Source organism: Biomphalaria glabrata, chromosome 1 (assembly GCF_947242115.1).
Source record: "Biomphalaria glabrata chromosome 1, xgBioGlab47.1, whole genome shotgun sequence".
Taxonomy (NCBI): domain Eukaryota; kingdom Metazoa; phylum Mollusca; class Gastropoda; family Planorbidae; genus Biomphalaria; species Biomphalaria glabrata.
The window spans coordinates 56075964-56099130 of NC_074711.1; the positions used below are offsets into that span (position 1 = coordinate 56075964).

At 32.6% G+C, this 23167-nt stretch overlaps 2 protein-coding genes across 11 annotated transcripts in view; one reads left to right on the plus strand and one right to left on the minus strand.

Annotated features, from left to right (window-relative positions):
• Positions 1 to 5441, minus strand: part of LOC106052286 (DNA mismatch repair protein Mlh1-like) — a 25811-nt gene extending 20370 nt beyond the window's left edge. Inside the window, exon 1 of one of the 4 annotated variants that reach the window (XM_056045316.1) lies at positions 5319 to 5441. The gene's annotated coding sequence lies outside the window, so the exon portion shown is untranslated. Of the gene's footprint in view, positions 1 to 125; positions 460 to 5318 lie in introns of those variants that run through there. The other 3 variants (XM_056045327.1, XM_056045306.1, XM_056045332.1) reach the window with 3 other exon arrangements.
• Positions 5236 to 22000, plus strand: LOC106052292 (acid phosphatase type 7-like). Of its 7 annotated transcripts, none has more exons than XM_056045358.1 (11): positions 5236 to 5343; positions 9237 to 9355; positions 10515 to 10630; positions 11008 to 11121; positions 11627 to 11719; positions 14347 to 14496; positions 15385 to 15460; positions 15631 to 15751; positions 16111 to 16308; positions 16690 to 16886; positions 19581 to 22000. In XM_056045358.1, coding segments are annotated over exons 1-11 (1587 nt in total). In that variant the 5' UTR covers positions 5236 to 5341; the 3' UTR covers positions 19982 to 22000. The 7 variants fall into 7 exon arrangements, with proteins under 7 accessions (XP_055901333.1, XP_055901359.1, XP_055901328.1 ...); XM_056045384.1 differs by having other exon boundaries at positions 5330 to 5374; XM_056045353.1 differs by lacking the exon at positions 5236 to 5343 and adding an exon at positions 5380 to 5465.
• Positions 22001 to 23167: the final 1167 nt, after the last annotated feature.

Below are 23167 nucleotides of genomic sequence, written 5' to 3' on the forward strand. Positions count from 1 at the left end.
CTATAATAATAATATATTGCTAAAAAATCTAATACTAGCTCTGGTATTTCTACTACTACTAGTCTACTATACTATGTAACTATACTATAGTATTCTAAATTCTATAGTCAAGACTCAGTACTAGCCTAGGACCTAGATCTAGGTAGGCTAGGACGCCTAGGTCAGGTCCTCAGGTGACAGTAGTGAGTAGGTCTAGAGTCTAGACAGAAATTAGAATCTAATTAAGACTAATTCTAGATCTATATCTAGAGTAGATGTCTAGAGTTAATAATTATGGATCATAGAGATGATAATAATAATATTAATAGATCTAGAATGTCTAGAGTCTAGATCTACACTACTAGAGATTAAGAGATCTACATATCTAGATCTATCTAGACAGTAGTAGATATCTAATCATTCAAAACAAAATAAATATGAAAAGTTTCGTCTTTCGGTCTTTTTTTTGCCATTTAAAGTTTTGAAAGATTCAAACGCAGATGAATTTCATGAAAACATCCGTGGAAAAAAAAAAAAAACAGAAACAAGCAATCGTTATTTTCCGCTAGACTTTTTATTCTAGTAGAGTATCTAGAGTCTAGATATATATAGTAGATTCTTATATAAGGCACACTTCATCAAATTCTCCTTCAAGAAACGCGTGGCTTTTTTTGTTTATAATTCATTTGTTTTTATGTTTGGTCAGTTCGGGTAGCGGCCTACTTGACATTCGTTGGGGAAAGTAAAGGCATTTGGTTGTTGTGCTGGCTACATGACACCCTCATTAACCATCTGCCATAGAAAAGGATGACCTTTAAATCATCTGCCTTAAAAGGGAAACTTTTTTTAAATTTTAGTACTGTCCCTAACATTGGCGTAGCCAGGGGGGGGGGGGGTTCAACCCCCCCGGAAATAAAATTCCCCCCCCCCTCAAGGGGGGGGGGAGAGACGGACTTTAGTGACTGATTTTTTGCTTTGATTTTGTTTATTTTAGATAAGATTTTAATACTAAACCATCACTTGCCCCAGCACAGCCAAGGGGGTTTTGAGTTTAAACCCCTAGAAGAGGGTTTTGCAGTCAAATTCCTCCCTTCTATAAAACAAAACAAACAAAAAAATTATCCCCAAATTCCAAGAGCATAGCTATAATAAGGAAGGTTTAGATTTTAAACCCCCCTCCGAAATTTACTATAAAACCCCCTCTTCAAATAAAATGCAAATTACACACTGAGAATGCTATGAGCGTAGCCTTCAGCTAAAAAATACCTCTTCAATATAAAAAAAGCAAATTACACACTCCAAATTCTATGAGTGTAGCCAAATGGGCTTTTGAGTTTTGAGTTTAACCCCCTCCCCCCTTTCAGTGGGGTTTGAAGCTAAAAAAAATACATCTGCAATATAAAAAAAAAAATGTAAATTACACACAAATTATTTGAGCTTAGCCAAGCCAAAGGGGAGTTTTGAGTTTAAATCCTCTCTTCCAGATGGCTTTTTTTTTTTTTTTTTTTTAGTTTAAAACCACTCCAGATGTTTTTGAGTTTAAAATCCCCCTATAGAGAGTTTTGATATTGAAAGCCCCCTCTTCAATATTATTCTAAAGCAAACTACACTCACCTAATTCTATGAGAGTAGCTAAATAGGGTTTAAAAAAAAACTCCAGAGGTATTTTAGTTTAAAACCCCACATCAGATGATTTTGACGATAAAATTTCCTTTTTCGATATAAATTTTAAGTAAACTACAGTCACCTAATTCCAAGAGCGTAGCCAAGAGAGGTTACAAAATTTCTACCATTGGCTGGACTTCATTAATAAAGTGAAGTGAATAGTCATCTGCCGAAATTGAAAAAGACTAAATGTGGCTCAACAATGATGGCTAAGACAGATTTTAGGAGTCAGTTATATAGATCGGGTCTATGCCGAAATGGGAGTCGACCCCTTGGTAAGGTTGTGACATAGCGTCGCATGAGGTTTGCGGGACATGTATTCCGACAAAATGAATTACGCATAATAAGAGTTGCAATGACATGGAGGCCATTACGAGGAAATCGCAAATAGGAACATCCTAGTACAACTTCACGCCACACTTTCATACAGGTCCTCAGAGCAGGTGGGAAGAGGCTTCAGACAGTGCCAGTGACAGAATTTTGTGGAAACAGCTTGCCGCCCAATGAACCGAATGGCGCGGGAGGATCTAAGTAAGTAAGAATAGCACAGGTTTTGAAAAACAACTTTTTAATAGCAGAATAATGCACTGTAGATACCTCAGAATATGCATTTTTGAGGCTTTTAATACCGGAAATAGTGCTTGGCGGCGGGGCGAAGGCTGGGGGAGCTCTGAGCTGCCTCCCAGATCCCATTGCTATCAATGGCGGGGAGTCTACAAATTTTCCACTAACTCCAAAAAGAATCTATTCTAGGGTATAATAAACGTCTACCGAAAGAATGAAGAGTCAGAAAGTAATAAAGATTAATTATAAACACACACACATATACATATGTATGTATATGTATATAATTTTTTTTTCGCGGGGGGGGGGGGAGAAAAAAATATCTTGTAAAATATCTGTGTCTTGTGTTGTTTTTATTGTTCTATATATATTATGCAATCGTCTGCAAATAATCTACATGTATTCTCTCTCTTTCTTTTAATTCCCATCCAAGGACCCTCTTCTTCTTTTCATAATTTGGATGTTCGTTTTGTTTCACCTTAACACTCCCTCCTTCCCATAGATGCTTATAATTCTTTTCATGACTCTCTCCCACTTCCCTCCACTGCCTGTTTGATAGGTTGTGACACTACACGCTTATTGTATACCTCTCCTCACCGCCAGCTCACCTGGCAAGATCACCTTGTTGATGTCTAAGGGCTGAGCCGAAGGCTCTTCGAGCCATAAGTTTGAAAAAAAACCTGCTTGGACGCCAAACAGTAAAAAAAAAAAAAAAAAAAAATGTGTGAACACACAGTTCTGTTTGGGAGAGACCCTAGACAATGCCTATGTAAAGCATGGGCGTAGCCAGGATTTTTTAAGGGGATTTTTTTTCTCCCCCCCCATACCCCCCCCCCCCCCGCGGAAAAAAAATTATATGTATTTATGTGTGTGTGTGTGTATAATCTTTATTACATTCTGACCCTTCATTCTTTCGGAAGACGTTTATTGTGCCCTAAAATAGGTTCTTCCTGGAGTTAGTGGAAAAATTGTAGATTCCCTGCCATTGTTAGCAAGGGGGTCTGGGAGAGCGCTAGGAGCCAAGCACTATTTCTGGTATTGAAAGCCAACAAAATGCATATTCTGAGGTATCTACAGTGCATTTTCCTGCTATTAACAAGTTTATTTTCAAAAACCTAATGTGCTATTCTTACTGACTTAGACTCTCCCGCGCCGTTCGGCGAATTTGCCGTCAAGCTGTTTCCATAAAAATCTGTCAATGGTAATGTCTGAAGCCTCTTTCCACCTGCTCTGAGGACCTCCATGAAAGTGTGGCGCCTAGTTGTACTAGGATGTCATCGCAACTCTTCTTATGCGTAATTCATTTTGTCGGTGAACATGTCCCGCAAACCTCATGCGACGCTCTGTCACAACCTTAGTAATGGGTTGACTCCCACTTCGGCATAGGATTTCTTTGATTTAGACCCGATCTCTATAACTGACTCCTAAAATCTGTCTTAGCCATGTTTGTTGAGACACATTTAGTGTTTTTCAATTTCGGCAGATGACTATTCACTTCACTTTATTAGGCCTAATGGAGCCCCGCCACTGGTAGAAATGTGTAACCTATCTTGAATACGCTCTTTAAATTAGGTGACTGTAGTTTGCTTTAGATTTTATATCGAAAAGAGAAGGTTTATCGTCAAAATCATCTGTTGGGGTTTTAAACTAAAAAATCTCTGGAGTTTTTTTTAAAACCCTCTTTAGCTACTCTCATAGAATTAGGTGCTATAGAATTTAGCTACGGTAATGGAACTTAAAAACTGTAGTTTGCTTTAGAATAATATTGAAGATAGAGGTTTTCCACCTCAAAACACTATGTAGGGGAATTTTAAACTCAAAACCATGTGGAGGGGTTTTAAAGTTTAAAAAAAAAAGCCATCTGTATAAGAGGGGTTTAAACTCAAAAACCCCATATAGGATTGGCTACGCTCAAATAATTTTGGTGTCTACTTTGCTTTTTTTTATATTGAAGAGGTATTTTTTTAGCATCAAATTCCTCTGAAGGGGCGTTTAAACTCAAAACCCCTTTTAGCAACGCTCATAGCATTTTGAGTGCGTAATTTGTTTTTTTTCTTACAATGAAGATGTATTTTTTAGCTTCAATCCCCGCTGGAGGGGGTTTAAACGGAAAACCCCTTTGACTACACTCATAACATTTTGAGTGTATAATTTGCTTTGTTTTTATTATTAAAGAGGTATTTTTTACCTTCAAATCCCGCTGAAGGGGGGTTTAAACTTAAACTCAAAACTGAGTCAAAATCCATTTAGCTACGCTCATAACATTTTGAGTGCGTAATTTGCTTTTTCTTTTATATTGAAGAGGTATTTTTTAGCTTCAAACCCTACTGAAGAGAGAAAGGGGGGGGGGTAAACTCAAAACCCCTTTGGCTACGCTCATATAATTTTGAGTGTATAATTGGCTCTTTTTGATATTGAAGAGGGGGTTTATCGTAAATTTTGGAAGGGGTTTTAAAATCTCTTGGAAATTTGGGATTGTCGTTTGCATTTTTTTTTTGTTTTGTTTTATAGAAGAGGGGTATTTAACTGTAAAAACCCCTGGTAGAGGGTTTTAAACTCAAAACCGCCTTGGTTGTGCTGGGACAAGTGATGGTTTAGTATTAAAATATCACCTAAACTAATCAAAATCAAAGCAAAAAATCAGTCACTAAATTCCGACTCCCCGGGGGGTGGGGGGATTTCTTTTTGGGGGTGGGGGGTTGCCCATGATGTAAAGCATTGCTGTTGACCGATGCATTTGACCCCCAACGCGTGGGCTAGACACGGCCGAAGGCCGAGAATACACCGGGATCTTTTGCCATTTTCCTTCAATGTACCAAGCTAACTGTGCGGGACCCGCCATTTAGGCCTATGTAACGGTCCCTTTGAGGAACAGCGCATGGTTGTGTGACAGGTTTGTGGGGACTTTTTTACAACCCCGCCCGTGCAAGATCAGTCTACGATCAAACAGGCTCATAATATAACCCTCATCCCTTATATGGGTATGAATTGCCGGGGGAGGTTAAACCATGGAAGGTTAAACCATGACAATAGCTTTACATACATGGTTACCGAGAATCTATAAAAAACTGCCATCTGCTTTGGAAAAGCGGAACAAAAAATACACTTACTGTTTGTTGGTTGTAAATTTCACATGTAATGTTGAAATTGGGGAAACTCTAATTTTGTATTGTTTTTCTTGTAGTAATGCATAATTGTGAAACGAATTTCCTCACGGATAATAATTATTATTTGTTTAAAGTTTATGTTATTAAATGGTCTGCGCTGTATTATAGATCTACTAGTTCTAAGTGTATCAGTTACTATCAGTGTAATAGTCAGTAATACTAGTAATATTAAATAGTGAATGTGGTAAAGTAAAATGTTGTATGAAAATACTAAAGTCTAAATAGGTCACACTTGGGGCTGTGTGCCACTGCATTGAAGTGCATAGGCAATAATATACTAAAGTATAGATTATAGATCTATTATTTACTATTAAGACTTATTATGTAAATTAATATAGATCTACATTTAATACATCCTTTTACCTCGGACTTTGTCGTCTTTAAAATTTAAAGTAAGATCTGGTCTATTTATATTTTATAAACTGTTACTAGTAACTAGACTATACTAAAGTCTAGACTAGAGTGTCCTTAGACTTAGAGTACTCTACTAGAGAATCTAGATTTAATATTTATCATTTGGTTAGATCCTGAAGTGAAGTATATCCATTCCCTCTACTAGACTGACTAGAGGCTCTAGTCTAGATAAAGTCTAGATCTAACTAGAGTCCTAAACTTAGACTTTAGACTGTAGATCAAGAATCTAGATATTTAAGATATTTTTTACATTTTCAATTCAAAGTAATTAAAGCTTTATTATTTAAGTTATACTTACTCTTAACTCTTACTTATAATTATGCTGATTAAGAAAGACTCTAGACTCTAGAGATGTATCTATTATCTATGTGACTGTCTAGAGGAGGCTAGACTCTAATCATAGTAATCATACTCTAATGACATTTTGTCTCTAAAACTCTCTCTATTATAATTTATAATAATTTATATTATTATACTTATAAATAGATATATATAGATTATAGACTGAATCAGCCAGGAAAACCAAAGACTTAGCAGAGTTTAAGTCATGGATTAACATGCATGACTAGATTGACACAACACATGATATGCGCAGGACGTAATTATAATCTTCTTTTTTAAGTAATGTCTGTTATATATAGAAAGTAAGATATATATATCTAGTAATCTAGTTCACTACTAGTTCTAACTCTGTCAAGTCTATAGTAACTATGTAACATTGAGTCATAGTCATAATGATAATCTATGAGTTATTTACGTTACTTGAACAAAACAAGTTAATCCCAGTAGTAAAATTTTTTATGATTGAATTTTTATAGCTCCGTAATGGTTAGACGTAGGAAAAAACAGAGTATCAGATGAGCTCCTCGCCCATTTGTCTATAAAAATAGTTATATATTTCAATGTATTAGATCTACTACTAATTGTTAAAATTAGATTTAATGTTAATATGGGTCTGGCAGATGCGTTCAAACTCACAACTTTTTTTTAACATCTTAAGAAACACTTGAACACATGATAAGGGTTGTATAAAAAAAGATATTCTAATCTTCAACTGTTGTCTCTTCCAAGCTCAGTGATGTATATAATTTAGACTTGAAAAGGCCCTAGAAGCTATTTTCAGAAATATATTATATTATATGTGGTCCTTTAATATGTCAGTGCTAAATATTAATCTAGCGCTGCCCAAGCCATTGGAGGACACAATAGTTTACCTGGTTGACAGAAAAATTTAAAGTGTAACTCTTCCTATTGGTGTTTGTCAACTAATTCGCGCCTTGATAATTGGTACCCGGTCAATCAATAATTGGCTTCTCCCATTTTCCCATCAATATTGTTCTCACTATGGCTGCAATGTTTTTAGACTGTTGATGGCCTGGTGTGCGCCTGTGTATTGCACTATCATTGAATTGTTTCTATTGTGTGTTGACCTGAAGACTGGTTGAGTCAACCCTAAAAAATTTTCTTAGTGTTATTTTGCACTAAAATGTTTGAATGTTGGTAAGTGGAATTGTAGGGAGAAAAGATAAGAGGCCTGGGGATGTGTGTGACTGAATAAAATGGTACCTATTGTGCTAATCATTCCATTTGTGTGTGTTATTATTATTATTATACATATTTTTCTATTATCTGTTTAAAAAGACTGTCTTGTTAGCCCATTGAGCTTTGTGGCAAAATAGTAAAAAAAAAACTGTGAAAAAAAAATATATCACATGTCTAGAAGCTGAATAATTATTAGCATCTGACATCACTTCTTAATTCTTAATGGTCAATCAATAATTGTTGGTCTCAAAATTTGTTATACAGGATACTTCATGCTCCACCCCCCCCCCCCTTTTGACATTTTCTATTTAAAAAACTACATCTATGTGCAACATATCCCCCCTCTTTTTAAAAAAAATTTTGTCACATCATGTTAGGCTCAGATGATTTTTCTTGATTTTCTTTTTCCAGAATGGTTGAATTTCTCCCAACTGCCTTTTTTTTTTATGGTGACAACTTATTTGTGTAAAAAAAAAAAAAGACGTCTTGCTTAACAAAGAGAGGATCATATAATATGAGACTCACCTGGTATTTACAGACCAACGATTGACATTTATTGACACATCAAATCAACTGGACACACATCATTGTCAATTTGTCATTAAATCCTTATTTTAAAAAAAAAAGTAAAGTTCCCCTTTCAGACCTTGCGATCAATGGGACAGAAGATGTAAAGGGCATCTGTTTATGTGGCCTATGGTTTACAAGGGTGTCATATTTACCACTTAGCCGCCTTGCCTTTGTGTATACAAGTTTAAAAAAATATGGTGGGGTGTTCGAGAATTAACTAAAAAGGTGTGTGTGTTGGGGGGGGGGGTTCTGAATGACATAAGTTTCTCCAGATCTTATTAGGGACAGTACTAAAATAAAAAAATAATTTTCCCTTTTAAGGCAAATGATTTAAAGGTCATCTTTTTCTATGGCAGATGGTTAATGAGGGTGTCATGTGGCCAGCACAACAATTAAATGCCTTTACTTTCCCTAACGAATGTCAAGTACCCATAAGAATTGGGTGGTTTTGGGCGTCCTAAGAATCACACAATTAAAAATCCAGTCTTCACCAAGATTCAGACTCAGGACTTGGAAGCCAAGTTTTTTACCACTCAGCCACCTAGGGACATTACTACTATGTACATATAATTTCTGCTTTGTGAGACATCTTCACTTCAGACAAAATGTAATACTTTTTTTTTATTACTTTGTGATTGGCCTTATCACTATTCTCGATCTAATATCTGTTTTCTTGTTGTTTGTTGTTTTTTTTTTACTAACCTGTGAAAGCTAGTTTATTGTTTTATTTCATTGAGAAAGGTTTCTGTTTTTCACAACTTTTGTGATTGCTCCCCATTTACACTAAAGTAATGTTAAAATGCAACTTCATTTGGAGGAAAAGTGATTAATAAAATGTTTTGTTTTTTTCTGTAGCAAAATAGATCTAGTACTTTATGTTTTTATCATTTACATCTCAATAATTGAGTTAGCAGGTTTGGAATAAGGGTAATATGTAGATTTAGTAACCAAGATAAGATGATTGCATATTTTTTTTACCTTTACCTTTACTTATCCCTTAGTCTGTTGGACCCTTGGGGCACGAAGCAAGACTTGTTGACCGTCTTTCTCCATTCCTCCCTGTCTTTTGCCTTGTTTAGAACCTCTTTCAATGGCAGGCTATCGCTTTCTCTGCCTCTTCTTCTTTTTCCTGGTACTGTTTCCTGAAGGAAGGATTTTGTGAGCCCCGAAGATCTTGTAATATGGCCATAGATTTTGAGTTTGCGTTTTTTTTTACTATAGCAGGTCACTATAGTGATTACATATAATGCTCTTTAATTAGAAATAATGGAGTCACATTTTACCTTTTGAAGTCAGAATGGTACTAATATAATATTTTTTAAATTTTTTCTAAAGGCAAAAGAATGCAGAATTTGAGGCAATGCATTGTGTGTTTCTTTGCATGCTTATGTCAATGATATTGATAACACACATTTGTAATACTGAAGTCAGTGAAGAGTTTATGCCCTTTGAAAGTAGGTTTCATGATACAACTGTTTCTGCTATGAATCAATGTTTAAAAATCTTTATTGATGAAGTCTAGTATATTGGAATGCCCTGCTTTCAAAATGATATTTAGGATGTGATTGTGCTTGTGCTGAAATTGATTTTCTTGTAAATATCTCTACTTAAGCAGCAAACAGTAGAAGACCAATATCAGGTCTTAGCACCAAGACGGCCATCATAGTTATTTGCTAGACATTGCTTTTAGATTACATAGTCTATTTAAAAGTTACCAACACTTGAAAGATATAATATAATTTAATTTCAATACATTTACAACAGGGGGTTGCAACCCACGACCCCCTGTTGTAAATGTATTGAAATTAAATTTTATTGTTAATTTATGAAGTGTGTTCATCATCCTGTGCTTCAATGTTGTTCAACCCTCTTTCTCTATTTCTGTCTTTCTCCAGAATTACTGTTCCATAGACAAGCCTGTCCATTCCTTAATGTTGTCCTCCCATTGCTTCATCTGCCTTTCTTTTCATTGAAACTGTTCCCTGCAGAAAATTCTTTGGAGCCCTGAGGATCTTGTTAAATCGCTGTACTTTCTAAACATGTGGTTTTTTTTTACATTGTTTATGTAATGTAAGTTGTCACAAATAAATGTTTACAAATATTAATAAATGTTTACAAATATTGATCTTGATTTAAAAGAAATTATTAGTCATTCACTTTAACTTTAATCTTGATCCAAAATAAATTATTAGTCATTCACTTACCCCAGATATAGTAATCTTGTTTAAAATTTTTCTGCAAATAAAGTTTTGATTTTCAGTTAATCAAACAGCATATAATGATTTAGGTTCAAAAGAAATATGAATTGGCATGTAGCTAAACATCTTTGCAGGCCTGAACATCCAAAACTATGTGTCTTTTTATAACTACAAATTTATGTTGCACGTATGAGACATTTTGTCATAAAAAAACTTAAAAGAAAAAATAAGCTACATAATTTATTTTTAAAATTCATTTTGGATCCCTATTAATATTTAGATGGATTCCTGTCATTCATGAATATGTATTGTGATCTTTTGGTTGAATTTTTAACTTTTCCTTAACTTAAATATATTGATTTGTTTCATAACTTATACAAATATAATTTTAATTGTATAACTTGACAACAAACAGCAGCCACTATTCAGGACCAAAATAGCTGCAAGCCACAACATGTTCACATATCTTTTGGAGATAGTATCAATGAAGTCAATATTGTCTGGTCCACATTTGGCTTTTGTGTATGTCTGGTAAGTTATCTAGAAATGAGCTTCAGTAAGACTTATGATTACCCTGCCATGATGACTAAAAGTACAGTTTGTTGAATTACATGCTTGCTTGTATGTGCATGTCTATGTGTTTTTTTGGGGAGGCTAGTTTTATTGTGTGAGTTCATCTATAATCCCTTTAAAAAATATTGATAAATATTATGAGTTGTTTTGGTAAACATTAAATAATTAAAAAGAAGTGTCCACAATTGACAATATTATTTTAAAGGCATGTTGAATACCTTAATAACATTATTTAAATTGTTCACACATATTCAAGATAACTTAAATACTATGATGTAATATGAATAACTCTTTTGTGACTGAAGAATTAAGTTCTAATTTAATTTGTAATTTAGGTTAGGTATGGCACTGACCCATGGAGATATGAGTTTAGAGCTGATGCCAATCATACCTACTTTACAACTTTGAACAGTAGAGGACTAAAACATTTGTACAGAGTAAATTTAAAGGTACAAACTTTCTAAACACATTTTAATACATTTATCATACTAATGGGAAACAATTTTTGAAGGCAAAAAATCACATTTGTGCTCCTTTCTGTCATATAATGTTTAATCAATTTTCTAATGTTTTGAGTAATTATTAATATAATTTTAACAGAGAAAATTACATGATTCTAATAAAACATAACCTTTTCCATCATTTAAAAACATTGATTATTTGCTAAAGAAAAAAAATTTTGGTTTACATTTTTGGTACATCCATACTTGCTAAGGGAAAAATTGTCCTCTTGCAATCAAATATACTAGGCAAAAATTATTAACAATAACATTTATGCATATCTAATCTTTTATGACTCTAACTTAGCATATCTAATCTTTTATGACTCTGACTTTGCATATCTAATCTGTTATTACAACATTTTTTACATTAGAACATTAAAATTGTTAACTGAATCAGTGTGGAAGGTGTAAGTTTGAAATCATTGGGGTTTTTTTTATAATTGTTTTGCAGGGCTTACATTCAGCTGCACGCTATTACTATCAAATTGAGAACGATGAAAGTACTGCAGGGCCATTTTATTTTCAAGTTCCTCCTGAAGGCAAAGTATATATATATATATATATATGAAACTGATCAATAAATGTGTGTGTTTATATTGATTTAATTTTTCAACAGCTTTGCTCTTCCTTAAATCTTCAAATGAGAGAAAAGTAGTGATATTTATTGAATCAATCAATATGTGTATTTTTTGTTAGCTTAAAGTTTAAAAGAAAATATTTTTTTATTAATTGACTTTTTTTTTTCTAATACTTAAGATTAACTATTGATAGACTGAACAAAAAATGTTATTGAATTTTTACAAAGTTTATATGAACTCACTCTGTCTGTCTGGTAAAAAGTTTGAACATGTTATTTCTCCCATACCCATTCTCGGTTCAAGTTGTAACTTTGCACAATTATTCATTGTTATAGACAATTCATGAGTTAATTAAAAAAATTAACCAATTAGTCAATTTATTACTGGTAATTAATTATGTTGTTTGATACCAAGAGAAATTAATCCTTCAGTATTCAGAGATATGACTAAATTTGTGGGGTTTTGTCCCATTAGATAATTGTACACAATAGTTCATCCACATTCTCAGATCAGTTGGAAACTTTACACAATTATAAAATAAACTGGCATAGACAATCAATTAAAAATTAATAAAGTCAATAAATTATTGGTACCGTAATTAAATATTTTGTTTGATATAAAAAGGGAGATAACTTTTGCATTATTGAGATATATCTGTAAATGTGGAGTATTTCCCTTAAGATTAGCTTTTTTTATATTAAGTATTGTAACAATTCACTCTATTCAGGCTCTCTGCAACTGCACCACATCACACAAACAATTCAAAGAACTTGACAATAGCACAATGTTTCTCAAACTGTGTGCCGCGGCACATTAGTGTGCCGCCGAAAATTTGCAGGTGTGCCGCGGGAGTTTTTAGAACGCCACACGTGCAGCGTTACACAGGTCTGCCTAATATTAAATTTTGATTTTACGTTGCGATGACATCTCCACTTGCAATGACCAGTAGTAGTAGTGGATCTTTCCATTATGACGGAAAGGGGTGTTAGCTATTCAGGCTATGGAATTGTCCACTATACATATATTATTATAATGACTCAAATGTAGGCCGCCTTAGCAGACGCTCAGCAGTTCTTGAATTGGTAACGATAATAATAAGCGATGTGTTTCAAGTAAATTGGTTAGGTGTATGCTAATAATAACAAATTAATAATAAGCCTTATTCATTGTTATCCATGGAGAAATACGTTAGCAAGAATGAAACTGCGAAAGCGTTAAATGAAAAGCAAGGAACCAAACGAAGGTACAAAGAAGATTACACCAGATATGGTTTCATATCTTCTGAACCATTGCCATTCTGTCTGATCTGCAATGCAACTCTGTCGAATGAGACGCTTGTTTCAAGCAAATTGAAGAGACACTTGGAAACTAAATATCCAGCTGTAAAAGCGCAACCGAAGAAATACTTTTGAAAACATCAGGGCTCAACAAAATAAACAAGCTAAGACACTTACGAACTACCTAAAGCTGCCAGAAAAGGGATTGATTTCAAGTTGTATTTTCTATTCATGACAAGATCTGGTGGTTAATGTGATGTTTCTCTCTGATTTATTTGACAAATTAAATTCAAGGACCATCGGAAACCATCATCACTGCATCCTCAAACTGAATCATTTGGTGAAAAATTGTCTTTGTGGCAAAGTAAGATCTCGAAAGGAGTCTTCGACTGCTTTCCTACTTACAATGAATGTGCTTCAACTAAAGAAATCACCCCCGAAATTCTGGACACTTTGACACACTTGCAGTCAGCATTGTGGCATTAATTTTCAACACTTGGAAGTAATGAATATGGATTGGATGGGTCAGTTATCCATTTGGAAACAATGAAGCTACAAATTTGACAACCAAAGAAGCAGAGAAGCTTATTGATTTAAAGCAACGATGCCGTTCTTAAGTCAAGTTTTGCAGAGAAAAGCCTGGATGTGTTTTAGATTTCAATCAACAAGTTATATCATGCAATCAGTTTAAAAGCAATCAAAATAATTCTTCCATTTGCATCTTCATGGTTTTGTGAGTTTGGATTTTGACTGAAATCAAGTCTAAGAAAAGAGAGAGACGTCTTACAATAGACGATGAAATGTGAGTTTGTTTGTCGACTCTGGAGCCTCGATTAGATCACATTTGCTCTAAAAAACAGGCACACCCTTAACATTAAATATATTACTTAAAAACAGGTAATATTTTTTTTATCTTTTTATTTTAAAACAACTGTTGCTCTTCGTGGTGTGCCGCGAAACTTTTGTAGTTTTTTTTACTGTGCCGCCAGACAAAAAAGTTTGAGAAACACTGCAATAACATAACACTATTTTTTATAGACATTAGGAGTATTTTATAGACAATGGGACCTTAACCCCATTGACACCCCTGGCCATGACAACCTTTGAAACACTATAATGTCCAATAAATCACAGCCAATACAGTACCATTGGCAACAACATAACACTGACTGTACAAAAACTTCACCAGTTACTCTGTAATGCTAAAAACACACACAGCACTACCCCATCTGTGTCACCACCAGGTTTATAAAAGTATTTTAAAAATATTTTACTTTTTTACTTTTTACTATTTATTTTGTATAATTGTTTTGCAGGACTGGTCACCAGATTTTTTGATATTTGGTGATCTGGGCATACATGCGGACACTATAAATTTCCTTGTCAATGAGGCTTTATCTGGCCACTATACTGCTCTCATTCATGCTGGAGATTTGGCTTATGATATGAAAGATAAGGAAGGCCTAGTATGTGTTTCCTTTTATAAACTAAACTAAATTTTATAAACAGGATATTTCTTGTATGTGGTTTCATTTTTCCGACATCTTCATATTTTTATGTTTGAGTGACAGATTTTCTTGTTTGCTTTAGTTTTAAATAGTTCTCCCTTTAAAAGACAAAACCCTAGCTGATTGACTTTTTTATCACAAATCCTCCAACTTATTTAAGAAATATTATTTTTTTTTAGCCCACTTTTTCCATAACATCTCCTTTAAATACTGTAACTAAGTACTTTTCATACTAAAAAATGACCAAAGTGCTCAACTTACCCAAATCTATGGTTTTTTTTATTGTTTCATTTCAAGTTTCAATTTGAAAGGCTATATATATATATATATATATATATATATATATATATATATATATATATATATATATATATATATATATATATATATATATATATATTATAAATACAAATGTTTAATCACACAAAATAACATTCCATTTAAAACTTGCTAATGTGAATGTATACCTAGAACCATAAATTGTGTAATAGAATAGTCAAAATTAATTTAAACACTTTTTTTTTTTTTTTCCAAAACATGAAATAGCTGTATCATGAATATTTGTTTGTGTGTACTAAATTGATAAAGGGAATGTTATAAGGACTTGAGCTACATCAGAATCTAAATCTAGAACTCTTGTGCCAAAGAATTCAATGTCTAAATGTGTGTATTTAGGATTGTTTGTTTTATGTTATGTTAGAAAAGGGCTTAAGAAGGAGGAAAATCACATTTTCTTTATTTATTATTATATGCTTGAATATTTGAAAAGCAAAAATTGTCTTTTATAATTACTAGGTGTAATGAAATTGATAAATAAAAAGTATACTATGCTTATCATTGTTTCAGGTAGGTGATTATTTTATGAAAGAAATTGAGCCAATGGCAGCTTATATTCCATATTTGACGTGTCCAGGAAATCATGGTAAATTATTTATGGAAGAAAAGAAAATATTTTCTAATTGAAATACAATTTGTACTGCAAACAAAATTTTAATAGATCAATTACAATATAATTTTTAAAGTATTGAATAAACCTCAGATTTAAAAAAAAACAAAAAAAAATGTTAAATGTTAATTTTTTTTCTTTCTTAGAAATTGATTTTGGTACTTTTTCACATTATCGAAATCGATTTTCTATGCCAAATACTGATTGGCCTATACCTATTGATAAGATGTGGTATAGCATTGACATTGGACCTGTTCATGTGATAAGGTATATAAAATACTGAAACTAAATAAAATACTGCAATTTCAGTTTAGTTTAAATAGTAACGCTTAATCTTTTAAAATCTGCTTTCACTTGTTAAAAGAGGCATAATTGTATATTGTCGGCTCTGATCTTTTTTTTTAAACCAGACATAGGTGTGAATGGATTAAATACAAACAAAAACATGATGAGGTTCTAGTTTGGATTATAATTGATCAAATGTTTTTAAAGTAAAAAAAAAATGTTCTCAAAACATGTTTAAGAAGTGGTAGATAATAAATTTTACATATTATATTTCTTTATTCTTATAATAATTAGCAGTATAATATTTATTTTTTATTTTTGAAATTTGTATTATTTTTTAGCTATTCATCTGAGGTCTTTTTTACCAACTCTGGGAAACACATTGAAGCCCAAAGGAGATGGCTTATAGAGAATTTGAGAAATGCTAATAATAACAGAAAAACAACCCCTTGGATTATAGCCTTTGGGCATAGGCCTTTGTATTGTAGTACAAAGATTAATGACGACTGCTCACTGTTATCTTCAGAAGTCAGAAATGGGTAAACATTTTTTTTTCTTTTTTTTTTAAACCTTTGTTCTCTTTTTGGTTAATTAGTGGCAGAGTATCTCCAAGACTCAAATATGATCTGACAAAAACCCAAATAGGAATAATGGAAACAGTCAATGGTAGTTAATTTTGAAGAAAAAAAAAGCAATAAATTATTTTAGCAAAGTAACAAAAGTATAGAGACACGTGAAGAAACAATACTGCATAGTCTATTATTTTATAATAGACATGACAGTATTTGTCATTACAAGTCTTTTTCAAAAATCTGTATAGAAACATTTTGTTGGTGTATATGTTACATTACAAAGAATATAATGAATTAGAAAACATGTTTTTTTTTTGTTCAAGGTCTGCTTTTATTATGTTTATTTAGACTAGAAGACATCTTTACATTATTAGGAGTAGACCTGATCATTCAAGCTCATGAACATAACTATGAACGTCTTTGGCCGTTGTATCAGTGGAATGTTTTGAATTATTCCTATGTAAACCCAGATGTCCCTGTTCAGATTATTACTGGAGCAGCTGGAAGCATTGAAGGAATAGACAACTTTGAATCTTATTATCATCGTACGTACATAAGATTTTCCTTATTATCTTACAAACAGAGATGGAGAGCTGTTTGATAGCATTTGTAGAGATGTTGGGTGGCTTTTTTTTTTTATGCTTCATAAAGTTCATAAAGTGCTTATTAGTTTAAAAAAAGATTTGCACTTAAATCAAGCTTATTTCTAGGGAAAAACATTTTACACACTCACAAACTAACTGCTTAAAATGTTTAAACAAATTAATTGCTAATTATTTGACAGCTGTTTTTTTCTCTGCTTTTAATTAGATAAAGAAACTTAAATTAATAGCAGTATTGTAATATGGTGCTCACTAGTGCCCTTTTCAACTCTGGTGATGGTCTGATAGTGTTGATGAGAAAGAAGAGTCTGAAGGATAAGAAAGAGATAGTGGTCTAGGCTGTCTGGAATTAAAGAGCCATCCTTTCAAACTGCCTGAACACTGCATTAAGGACCTGGACAACTGGGAAGGGTATCTTTTGTTCTTTTGTTAGGGTAGGAAAGAACTGGTGGAAGTAAAGACACGTTCATTGTGTAGGGGAAGCTGAAGTCACTGTCAGTGTTATTGTTAATAATCACACAATATCGTTTACAGTAAATCTTTATTGAGTTGCCTCATTTAAATATAAAAAAATATTATAGTATAAACTAGTGAATAAAATTATATGCAAATATAAAAATGAATTGTGTAAAGCACTTCCGTGGTGTCAAGTACTTGAAATACAAACAAACTCCAATGGAGGTAACACCAAACTTAATGCTGGAACAGAGAACACTGGCGGAAGGCTAACAATTGATAAAGGTAGTCGATGCTAGTGTTGAACAACAAAGACGTTTAATACTCAACAAGGGAACCGTCGAATGTCATCTACCTCTAGCCGTCTATATAATGCTTCTTATTCCTACGCCAAACGTCTTGTTTATATCATCTCCTAGAACAGAGGTGGGCAACCTTTTTCTATCGAGGGCCACATTAAATACAATTTCAACATTGGGGGCCGCATGTATGCATATAAAATATGTACTTGCAAGTTACAAAAATAACCAAGCTGACTGTGTATAATGTCTATTATTTCACATTTATATTGAATTTACACTCCGAATTAAGGAATTACAACAAGAGTAGCAATTTCTGAATCTAATTTTACGAATATCTAGGAGTAGGTTTTCCGTGCTGCCTTTAGGTGCTCAGTAAACACAACTCTGCCCGAGTCGGGTGTCGAACCTCGAGCCCCCTTCATAGGTAGCCAAGACAAGCCAAGTTAAAGAGTACTTAGTCTCTAGACCACGCTTCCCACTCACTCTCACTTTATGTCAAATATTTAACGGTTTACACTTTTGCATAACGTTCGGAACTATGGAACTAGCTTACTGGATAATAAGTTGTTATCTTTGTGACTACTGTCCAGTTACAGTCAGTCAGCATCGACCTTTTGTTACACTTGCTTATTTTCAAGCAAAAGAAAAATGCTTGTTCAAAGATGTCTTTGGGCCCAAGTAGTGTAATAAATTAGCAACAATGTTATTTTTACTATGGAAATACAGCTTCTGGTTTCAAGTGGAAGAACTGACTGGAGCTTCTCTTTCATGTCATAATTTGCTTGGAGTTATGTCCTCTGGAGCCGAATCAGCTTCTGCACTAAATGGTCAGCTCTGTGTATTGAAAACTTAAAATTTGCTTTTAAATTCCACAAATCAAGGAATCCAAATAAATCGTGTACTTTTAACTACTTCGCTAGAAATAGTTTCACCTTTCAGCAAAGGAAAATGACAAAATCATTTTCACTTTCTTTCCTGGAGAAATGGGATAACTTTGAAAAAGATTTAACATGCACATACATTTAGTTTTGCATTGAAAAAACTTGGAAGTCTGTCTTCCACTCTTTATTAGAAATATTAGTAACAAAGTCAGTCCTTTAAGGAACTTATTAATTTCTTCATTGAGATTCCATATTCTTCTCAATACCTTGCCCATGCTAGGCCAGCGGATATTACTGTGGTAAACTTCAAAATGTTTTGTTTCCAAATCATCAAGTACTTCTGGGAGCTTCCTTTGGCAAATACCTCTTGCTGTGATAACCGAAATTAACTAACTATTAATATGCTTAATATTCAATGCAGCTTTCTGAAAACATTTCCGTTTAGAGTTTATGGTTGGGATATTGTTCTTTAATTAAGAAAAAAACAACACTTCTTTTCTATGTCAAATCACAGGCTTCATCAATTTTTTACACAAGTTACACTTGCCATCTTGTTCCAAGCTGACCCAACACTTTCAACACAGTTTTTCCTAGCATTCAATAAATACTGGCTTGGTTGAATGTTTAGAGATATTAAGGATATTTGTTTTTTGTTTCTTTAACCTCTTTATCATAAGTGATAAGAATCTGAGGTATCAATAATTTATATAAATATAATTATTTATTTTAATATATTAGCATTTTATATGAATAATTTGTGGGCACACCTGAAATCTGTAAGTGATCGCGGGCCGCATAAAACACTTTTGCGGGCCGCATGTGGCCCGCGTGACGTAATTTGCCCACCCCTGTCCTAGAATGTTCTTACTTTTTAAAGTTATATCACGGCGTCATCACTAATAAAAACTTACCCCTATTCCCAAAACATAATAACTAATTCCTTATCTTGCCATTGCAATTTAAAGGACAAACTCATAAACTTTTCTTTTACATTTCAGCTAATTGGTCAGCCTTCCGTCTTGACTCTAATGCATTTAACAGTTATGGTCGTTTGCTCGTTGTTAATCATTCTCATCTGTTTTGGGAGCAGCGCTCAATAAATAATCACACAACTTTGGATAGCATTTGGATTGTCAAAGAAAGACCAGGACCTGAGAGTACTACAGTTCCAGTCACAAGTAGAACATATCATGGAACCAAGATCACTACCAGTACTTATGTTATTGCACTAAGCATTAGCTTGGGCATCTTGCTTGCTGTGATACTTTTACTTTTCATATTGAGACAGTTTTTTAGAGCCAGAAGGATCAAACTATTTCTTAGTCAATGTAGACCAGAAGATTCATGGCCTGTGCCTTATAGCAACTTCTCCAGCCCTGAAGAGGAGGAAAATTTGTAGCAATGAATATGAAAAATCGATTGTTTTCTTTATTTTCAATTTTGAACATTTATTTATTACTACATTATAAAAATTTAAATGAAAATAGTTACCAATGTTTCTAATTTTCTTATATCTATAATATTTATTTTGCTATTGTTAGCAAAGAACATTCCAACTTTTATGCTAAGAAATAAATGTTAACATATATTTTTTCTTAACAAATGAATAAATGTTTATTCATTATTTTTACTTTGTTAAAAAAAAAAAAAGATTTTTCAATGATAAATTTTGATATGAGTTGGTTTTTTTTTATAATTTTTTTTTTTTATTAAATTGTGTCAAGGTGAAATTATTTAAGTCCTACAAACTATCTTGTTGGTTACCTTGTTTGTAAAATATATATGTTTTGTATTAATTTTAACATATAAGCTGGAAAGTTCTTTAATCCACACAATAAAAGTGAATCTGTTCTGCAAGGTTATTTAAACTTTAAATTTGAAACAGCTAGAAATAGTTAACATTAGTAATTATATAACAGTTATTGTTCTACTAGCTCAGCATTGGATAAGCCATTAATTATTTTACTAGCTTCCTCTATCCAGTGAGTGGTTGGGAGAGGCCCTGTAAGTCAGACACGTGTTTGAGATCTTGCTATCTCACATCTTAATATGTCATTGTCTTGACATAGTCTGCTAAAGCTGAGTTTCTACCATAATACTATTTAGTAAGGTTTTTTGCTCTTTCCATAAGAGAATTTTTTTTCTAGCTGTTGTTTCTTACCTCGTGTGCTGAGAGGACATTAATTGTTCATTTCGGTATGATCTCTTTTTATTTCATATCAGTAATTAAATCCTTACATTTTTTTAATTTCTTAGACAACTGCATTTATAATAATTACATTCTCTAATATAATTATTGTTTCATAGTATTTTTAACTTACCATTTTTTTGTCTACTGTTGTTAATGTGTGCACCTCTTGTGTGTGTGCATGATTGCTATTTATTTTATTTTTAGCTATTATGCTAAAGTCAAATTTATAGATTTTTGACTATTTCTCTTCAGGATTATTTTCCACCTTCTGATGGCATTATTCACCTTACCCATTTGTAGTGCGCTACCATGTCATGATAAAATTTCAATAACTTTCTTTTTGTTGGTATCAGAAAGGGTTTTGTTTGGTATAAATTGTATTTATTTATGTAATACAAATTTATTTTTATAAAAAAAATGAGTTTTTGTTTGCATTATGAAAATCAATAAAAACTCACTGACTGGTCAAGTTATCTAGACTAGATCTAGAAAATATTTTATCATCCAGATTAAATAAAAATTATTTTTTTAAAATAAAATTTATCAATATTTTTACAAAATTTTATAAATAACTGATTTAAAAGAAAAACATAAAATGTAACTATTGAACGTAACCCACTTAAAACACATCATACTCTGTAAAAACACACTGTAAGAAAAATCTAAATGTTTCAATATTAAAGTCATGGAAAGAAAGGTAAAAAAAAAAGTGTTATAAAGCATCAAAAATGGGAACATCCAATCAAAGGAAAAAGCTGTTTCACATCAATAGTGGGAACATTGTTTCAAAGAGAAAGAGTTAAACTGGCATGAATAATTTCTATTTTATTATTTTTGCTTTATCCTGTACTTAAAGCTGTTCTCTGTTGGCAGCCCAATTGGAGCATATAAATTTAGCCTCTATGTTGCTAATCATTTTCATAACTTTAACTGTTGTAAATACATTTTTATCCTTGAAAACTCATCGTAATAAAATAATTATAGATTTTATACATCTAAAAGAACAATTCTGAAACCAATGTTGTTGTTTTTTCCATAAAAGACATACTTAAATTGCAGATTGGTAACTTTGAATTTATTGTGTATCAATTTCTTAGTCAGTAATGTGTTTATAAGCATTTGATTTTTAGAAATCTTTATCATTATTATTATGAACTACATTCCATTGTTGTTTTGTTGCAAAAATTTGTTACAATACAAAAAAAATAAACAACTTTTCAGATAGTTGGTTCAAATGTATTTATTGTGTATTGCACTATATTTAAAAAATGACAATGTGTTCTGTATATATATATATATATGGTATATCATATAAGGAGTGTTCATTTGCTTAAGTCAAGACTAAGATATGTAATACATTCACTTGGGAAATCATTTGATAAGGATGTATGTTCATTGAAGAACTGGATGTTTGTGACGGTGTTTACTAGACTAACACTCTCCAGGCATGTCAAAAACTTTTAGGCTCCTGAATTAAGCATTATGTACTTGCTCTATCATGGGCCAGCCTCTGGTGCAAAGTGTTATCTTGCCTGCCAAAGTTTTCCCACACCTACACCATGCAACTGAAATAGTAAATTTATGGTGCAGTAATATAATAGTAAAAAATGTTTTAATCCTAATTTCTAACAGGCAACAGTAAAACTTATTACAAATGTCCATAAATGCAACATGGAAAATAACACACTGACTATCCAAGAAAAAATGTGATCACCTAGAATATGATAGAAATCATTATTTCCAAGGGATAACACAATATAATTTTAGTAGTCTCGCTTAACAAGAACTTAATATACTGTAATCATTACTTTTCTAAATTGTGCTGATGTGCCAAAAAAACAAAATACAAATACAAATACTTCTTTTCTGTCTCAATAGCTAACAACATCAGACATAAGTTAACTAAAAGCCTATTTTGTGTTGATTGTCTTTTTTGTTTGTTTGTTGCTGATGAAAGCCTCATGGCCCAAAATTCCTTTGTTTTTACTTTGGTCCAACAGAGTACCCTATTTGTATTTTTTATTATATTTTCTATACAGTTGTTCACCCCTGCAATATTAAATCTTTCAATGTGTATTCATGTATGAGCTTGGAAATGTAAAAGTGAGCTAATGAACACAAATTCTTTTCTTTGGTAACTATGCAAGATATCAATACCAATAGCGTCAATAGGTGTAGGCTATATCTTATACATCTAAGATTATTTTGATTATTATACTTCTCTGATTACATGTATTAATTCATTGTTAAATGCACTTTAGACTGTCATCATGAGGGTCCCATGTTTGAGCCCTGCCCACTTCCATCCCCTGCCATTATGCAGAAAGTTTGGACTAGGATGTAATCATTTTTAATCCTGAAGGAATTCAAAACTCAAAACGAAGATAAATTCAG